The following is a 7932-nucleotide window of genomic DNA, read 5'->3' as shown; positions in this document are numbered from 1 at the left end:
AAACATCTAATTGTAATGACATTCACTATTACTTTAGAATTTAGAATCATTTAGAATATGTTGACTTAAAATCTGAAATATCTGAAGTATCTGCACATTTAAATGTTTTTCTCGCAAAGGAATTGAGTCTTTGCCACAAAGTCTGATTTTCTAATCACTATATCTTTGGAACCAAATGTTGCATACCTTAGATATTTCAAATTATGAATTGTGTTAGATCAAGTAATCTGAGGTTGAAATATCAAAGTTTTACAACATCGACTTGTGGTTTTAATATTTGATTTTGTTCCAGAGACTCAATTCCTTAAAAAAATATTCAATTTTAAAATCAATCTTTTTTTAAAAACAATAACAAAGTAACAGTTCGCTATTCAGGGCCTGAATAGTTCAGGGGAAATAACCCCAATAACCCCCCTTATTTAACTGACTTAAATAAAATAAACATTTTTTGAAAACTAGATTTAGAAAAAATGATGTTAATTCATAAGTTTCTCAGTATTTCTTTCAGTTCATTAAATTGAATCAAATGAACATTTGTAGAAAACTGGGATTTTAAGAAGAGATGTTTAATTATAAGTTTCTTAGTATTCTTTTAATTAATAAAACTTAATCAAAGCAACGTTTAGAAAAAATTAGTTATCAAACCTGGTTTTAAAACAAAATATAAGAATTTATAAGTTTCTAGTACTTTTATCCATTAATAAAACTAAATCAAAGAAACTTTTAGAAGAAAATGTGAATTTTCAGGTTTCCTAGTATTTTTTTAAATAATAAAACTAAATCAAATGAACATTTAGAAAAGGTTCAAGTTTCTCGGTATTTTTTCGAAGAACAAACGACCAAACATTCATCAAAAACAGGGTATATTAAAAATATGATAGTTTGTAACTTCATGGAATTTTAGTTAAACATTAAAACGAAAGCAAATTATTATTTATTATTTGTTAACTTACAAGTTTCTTAGTATTTTTCCCCAAGATTTATTCCTTTCTTTTGAAAGAATATTTATAGAATTTTACTTTTCACCATTTCACAATTCATGTTTCTGCGTGGACACCTCTTGTTTAAATGTTCAATTGTGTGCACATTTTTATCCTTTGTGCTTTAGTGCCCCCCAAACGTTCTCATCTTTTAAAAAAGGATCTGCCATTCAAGAGCTTCTGGGGGAAGGAACACCTGAAAATATTTATCTCCTATCTTTCCATCTTAGGTTTTATTCTTCATCTTTAACAGGATAAATACCATTCCAGGATACTCCTCAGCTCTTTACCAGATACTCCTGAACTCTTTACCAGACACTCCTCAACTCTACCAGATACTCATCAAGCTTTACCAGATACTCTTCAACCCTTTACCAGATACTCCATAATCCTTTACCAGATACTTCTCAACCCTTTACCAGATACTCCTCAACTCTTTACTAGATACCCCTCAACCCTTTACCAGATACTGATCAACCTTTACTAGATACTCTTCAGCCCTCTACCAGATACTCATCAACCCTTTACCAGATACTTCTCAACTCTTTACCAGATACTCGTCAACTCTTAACTAGATACTCCTCAGCCCTTTACCAGATACTGATCAACCTTTACTAGATACTCTTCAGCCCTTTGCCAGATACTCATCAACCTTTACTAGATACTCATCAACCTTTACTAGATACTCCTCAAAACGTTACCAGATACTTCTCAACCCTTTACCAGATACTCTTCAACTCTTTGCCAGATACTGATCAACCTTTACTAGATACTCTTCAGCCCTTCACTAGATACTCCTCAACCCTTTACCAGATACTATTCAACTCTTTACTAGATACTCTTCAACTCTTTACTAGATACTCCTCAACCCTTTACCAGATACTGATCAACCTTTACTAGATACTCTTCAGCCCTCTACCAGATACTCATCAACCCTTTACCAGATACTTCTCAACTCTTTACCAGATACTCGTCAACTCTTAACTAGATACTCCTCAACCCTTTACCAGATACTGATCAACCTTTACTAGATACTCCTCAACCCTTTACCAGATACTCATCAACTCTTCACTAGATACTCCTCAACCCTTTACCAGATACTCTTCAACTCTTTACTAGATACTCCTCAACCCTTTACCAGATACTCCTCAACCCTTTACCAGATACTCATCAACCTTTTACCAGATACTCATCAACCCTTTACCAAATACTTAACCCGTTACCAGATACTCTTCAACCTTTACCAGATACTCCTCATGATCCTTTACCAGACATTATAAAGTTCTTTCCATAATTTCTTTCTTTCCAAGTCACAAATTTTCCTTATTTAAGAAAAACTATTTGAGATCGTCGCTGATTTTTCGATAATTCTGAGGATCACTGTAAGGTTTGTTCCTGCCAAGGTTTCTAGGATTGAACCGGATAATCTTTTAAAGATTGGTATCTGAGAACTGTATAAGCTAGCAGGCACAAGGTTCTAATCCGTGGCTGGCAGGCTACCGTTCAAGTCTCTTTGAGATAAGGATCCTTTGTAGTTATTAGTGATGCATTTTAATCTGAATACTGGTTAATAAATATTCTTCTCAAAATGAGAACTGAACACAAGGGTGAATATTTTGATGAATTCCCCCCCTCCCGCAGGTTTCTGATTATGTTTCCCTCCTTTATACTTATTATTCAAAAAATAATTAGTGGTATAGGAAGACGACTGTTTAAGTTTAAGTTATAATAGTCAACTGAACATGAAACACACTAATTGTACATTGTGCATGAACCCATTTATCATAATAGGTTGGTTGTCAAGCTGTAGCTCAGACTATTTGTTTTATAACAACATTAAACATTTGTAATTTTTCGTGTACCTTTTCCACAGTTTTGAATTTGGTTTTTTTCAAGGCAATATGATTCTTTTTTCATTTATTTTCGATTTTCACAACATAGTAAATGGAAAATTAAAACAAGACATTTTTAATAAGCTTGAAAAACAGTGAAATAAGGTTTTTTTAAAATAACGTTAGATGTAGAATAGGATATATTTTAATTTCAAGGAACTTCTATCTGGGTTCCTACATATATATAAATTCGGTTGATAATTTTTTTGTTTTCAGAACCAGGATGTGCTTACTGTGAGGAAAAAGCAGGATGAAAGACGATATACAGGACAGTACGTGAAAACTGTACAGTACTGTACAGTACACTGGATTTAAGGTATAGTACAGAAAAAAACAAGATGAACACCGTACACTTCAGCAAAGGTGACATGAATTACTGTTCAGAAAACTGGAAGTAAATTGTACACTTGTACTGCTTTTACAGACCAGCAATCGTCTACTCTACCTTGTAAGATAGGGTTAATTTTAATCCATGATAGAAAAAAGGTTTGGTTTGATTTGATTTGATCCTAATCCAGATAGTTAAACTGGATTATAACTTTATATACGAGGCGGTATAACCGACGTTGGTTTTTTGTTAGCTGGGTTTGAACATGATCAGGTATGTCGAGTGGAATTAGATCTTGCTATTCATTAGTTCTGACCTCTGTTTGGTTTTGATATTTTACTCCAGTTCCTATTATGCAGATTTATGCGAACATATAACAATAGGAAAAGTAAGACGACTTGAATTTACGATTTTAAATAGTTTAATTAACATTAATTAAACACAGCAATTGTGCGGTGTACATATATCCATGCTAGCTTAATAAGTCAATTTGTCAAGTTACCCGTAAAATTATAATTTGATTGATTACAACATTCTTTGCAAATAAGATTGCTAACATACTGCCTCCTTTTTTTTAACTATTATGGGACCCACTGTATAATTTATTAATCAAATTGAATATTGATCCTAGTTAATTTGGTTCCCTTCTCTCTACTTTTTATTTTATTATTTTTTCACATTCTAAAGAAAGAAAAAAAATCAAGTATAAAAAAAGTTTTTTATATTATTTGACAAATACATTTGATGCTTAAAAAATAAATAAATAAATAAAATTGAATTGGATTTTTTAACACTTTCCAAGTAAACTTTTAAAAGTGTATACAATTCAAAGAAAAATTTAAATTGTCCTATGTTTTAAAAGTGTATACAATTCATAGAAAAATTTAAATTGTCCTATGTTTTAAAAGTGTATACAATTCATAGAAAAAATTAAATTGTCCTATGTTTTAAAAGTGTATACAATTCATAGAAAAATTTAAAAGTCCTATGTTTTAAAAGTATATATAATTCATAGAAAAATTTAAATTGTCCTATGTTTAAGAGTATATACAATTGATAGAAAAATTTAAATTGTCCTATGTTTAAGAGTATATACAATTCATAGAAAAATTTGGATTGTCCTATATGATTTAAAATGCTTTTAAAAACTACTCGATCTCTTACTTCGAAGAATTGATTGTTTATTTACCTCCAGTAAAAATCTTTCTCCCTGTAAATATTCTTCTCAATCACGTGTTTTTAAATATTTATTTTTACTTCTGACTTAATAATTAATTATCAACATATTTTTGGCGTATTTCTGTTTGCTTATTTAAGGTGGTGTTGACTGGAGTAGGTTGCAGTATATCTCTGTATTCACCCTCCTGCATAAATATTTAGATTTCTTTACCTTAAATTCAACCTATACGTAATTATAATCTAAACAAACGCATATCTTATACATATATTTTTCATCACACATGCTTCTTTAAACAAATTCCAAATACATATTCTTGAGGTTATAACATTTTAAGATTTAAGCTTATGTCAAGAAATACATAAATAATATGAGACTGCGAACTGTGAATCTCATTAGCTCCTAAGCTCAAGTTTCTTCACAATATTTCCCNCTATAGATTGCAACGACTTTACATACACATGTAATCATATGATTTATTGGTTTATTTGCAATCAGTAAAGCAATGATCTAATACTAAACTTAAACAAATTTTTTAATTACAGTTCTAAAATCAATTTCCAAAATAATTCAAACATTGAAACAAGATAATTAGGGGGTTTCTCCACCCCCTTCCTCCCCCTGCCCGCCCTCAACCCTCATCACCCCGCTTAATCACCTCTGTCGAATCATCCCCCACTTGAAAACCGGTTCCCCGGTCCGTCTCTCCGCGCCAAAATAATCTCAGCTCGACCCAGGCTATCCCAGCAGGGAGCCGATTTAAGCTCCCCATGTCTGTCCGCGCCAAATTTTGTACTAGACCGCCTATTCTTCTGCCCTTGTTCTATGAGTAGCGAGTAGGACTACAAGGAGTAGGACATTTCTACTAGTTTACTAGTTAGTTCAACAGAGACTGTGAAGGTGGAGGGTCACAGATAAATTTCTTTAAATGACAGTTTTGTGAAATCCAAATTGTTGTCAATTATAAAGATTACTGATTCATAAGAGAGTCTTAGAAAGAGGTAAATTATTTTCTTTTAAGTCCATTTTGGCCTTAAAACATATTTTTTTCTACTGAGATATCGTTAAAAAAAATTCGTGTTTTTTTTCTGAAATTCCAACAAATTTATCTAAAGCACAAAGTGATAATAAATTCCTATTCCTGAATCCCATTGCAATTGCAACTGTCTAAATACAGTGACCAAACTGTAAAATTGTTTATTTTACCTATTGCTCTGCTACTGCAAAAAAAGTACTTTCCAGATCTCTTATGTAAACTGTATTTTTGACAGATTTCGTTATCAGGTATACAGCAGATTTAGCATTATCAGTAGCAGTTGAATTAGCTGTTTTCTTAGTATAGGATTATGATTAAAATAGATAACATTACAAATAATATTTTTTCAGGGTTCGTTAGAAATGATCTGAGTCACTGAAGTGTTCCAAGATGATAAAATTTCTTCTCTTTGTGTCTCTTTCCCTTGCAGCACACGCATCTGATATCAAAGGTAAATAATAAAGCTTTTATTATTTTGATTAATTTAAATTCAAGTTTTATGGAGCAGTTATATTAGCCCTTATTTGATTTATATGAATGAAACTATTAAGTACAAAATTCCAGAACTTATATTTGCAATAATATTCCATGAGAAATTTTAACAAGCTTTCGGTAAAGCTATGTAACTGGAATATTTTATGCTAGTTTTAAAGCAGTAATTATGATTATTTAAAAACAGAAAATAATCAGTTGTATTTTAAACGGGGTTTTGCATTTGATTTTTAATCTTGTAACTTTTTCAGGTCCGCCCATTGCAAGTCAAAGAAATGTGTTTACGGTTGGTAGGATGGGAGAAGAGATAAAACTAATCTGTCCTGTAGAGGGCAACCCAGCTCCCATGATAGAATGGTTTAAAGGTGATGAGAAAATAGATTTCCAGTTTACCAGATATAAACCAAACCGGAGAAATCTAAAGATACGGGACGCATCTGTCTCGGATTCTGGTCGATTCTACTGCCGTGGAATCAATGGATACGGGAAGGAGCAGATTACAATTGATCTCATCGTAATTGATCCCCTGGAGTTTCCAGATCTGCCTGAGGGAGAACTGCCCGATATTTCTCCTCCCAGCTTCTCCACGGATACCCTGAAAGCTAGAGTAGAATATGACAAGAAGGTTGGCGACACAATCACCGTGTCCTGCACAGTTTCTGGTAAACCCTATCCTGAGGTGAGCTGGTATAAGAACGGAGTTCAAATGTTCAACAATATTGAGTTCAGCGGAGAAACATCCCTTCTACGGATTCGTAACCTTAAAGTTGAGGATTCTGGAACGTACACCTGCGTCGGACGCAATATGGCCGGAGATTTGAGTAAAGATTATCGTCTGAGTGTACGTAACACGATGCTAGACAATCCTATAATATTCAACACCCCGACCAATCAGACAGTAAAGCAGGGTGAGTCTGCATCCCTAGACTGTAGAGTTCAGAGTGCTATTCATCCTACAGTTAAATGGTTGAAGAAACTAGATCCTAGAGAACGATACAGTGATATTGAAATAATAACCGTTGGAGAGGAGAGTTATAGGATTATAGAAAGCCTAGGTATTAACCCTAGTATGTCGGATATTAAGAAAGAGGTTTATGTGAGTCAGCTTGAACTTGTAAATGTTAAACCATCTGATGCTGGGATGTATATTTGTTTTGTGACTAATATTATGGGCGGGTTCAACTTCAAGCCCGCCTACCTTACAGTCCTAGCCAGTAACGAGTCAATGTTTGAGTCTCCCTTGGGGTTGTCCGTGTCTATTGGATTGGCAGGGATTACTCTCATCATTATCTTATGTTTACTCTTCTGTCTGATCAGGAAGAAGAACAAGAAACCTGATCAGGAGGTTGGAGAGGTTCGGTCCACCCTTCTTATACCCGCCGCACCTCCTAGTATCCAGGATACTGTTTACAGTAAAACTGGACAACCCCTTCCTCCTCCTCCAACCCCTGTACAGTGGTCCATGGTGTACGGTCAAAATGTACAAACAAGCTATACAGATTCAAGTCAGTATGGTGGAAATACATACGAAGTTCCCCGCTACGGCGATTATGTACAAAATCCGCGAATATCGCCAGTTGGCGGTTTTGTGTACGGCGGGTACAGAAAACAACAGTCAGATATTTATTGAGCTTATTAGTTTAAACTAACTTATACTCCAGTAATCCCCAATTCATCCTTCTCCATCTACTTAGATTCATACTGATGATAAACCAACATATTTTCTGTGATATATATTGTATCTAACACCTATGTAGCATAAAATATTTGTTAGAAAATTAATAAAAAAATGTTTTGACCTATTATGTTTATTATGTCTGATGTAGGAGGTTATACAATTTGAAATCTAAATAATTGAATTTTTCATTTAAAANCCCTCTTCCTCCCATGTTTTTTATTAAAGTGATCAGTTAGGGTCGGACATGAATGATAAGAGATTTATCACTGATATTACAGAACACTGAGCATCAGGAGAGTTCTTATTACACCAGATCCGTCAAGTTCACTTTTTGCTCGGCTGTACTTAT

The 7932-nt window shown here is 33.4% G+C and overlaps 1 protein-coding gene across 2 annotated transcripts; it reads left to right on the top strand.

Moving 5' to 3' along the window:
* The first annotated feature begins 3088 nt into the window (after nucleotides 1-3088).
* Nucleotides 3089-7707, top strand: LOC111700916 (fibroblast growth factor receptor-like 1). 2 transcript variants are annotated; one of them, XM_023471995.1, is made up of 3 exons: nucleotides 3089-3188; nucleotides 5764-5864; nucleotides 6157-7707. In XM_023471995.1, the coding sequence occupies exons 2-3, from the start codon at nucleotides 5804-5806 to the stop codon at nucleotides 7533-7535; spliced, it is 1440 nt and encodes a 479-aa protein (XP_023327763.1). In that variant the 5' UTR covers nucleotides 3089-3188; nucleotides 5764-5803; the 3' UTR covers nucleotides 7536-7707. The 2 variants fall into 2 exon arrangements, with proteins under 2 accessions (XP_023327763.1, XP_023327762.1); XM_023471994.1 differs by lacking the exon at nucleotides 3089-3188 and adding an exon at nucleotides 5210-5378.
* Nucleotides 7708-7932: the final 225 nt, after the last annotated feature.

This window comes from Eurytemora carolleeae, unplaced genomic scaffold, assembly GCF_000591075.1.
Source record: "Eurytemora carolleeae unplaced genomic scaffold, Eaff_2.0 scaffold286, whole genome shotgun sequence".
Classification (NCBI taxonomy): Eukaryota; Metazoa; Arthropoda; class Copepoda; order Calanoida; family Temoridae; genus Eurytemora; species Eurytemora carolleeae.
Note: the sequence above shows the minus strand (reverse complement) of the source record. Positions and strands in the feature narration are given on the sequence as shown.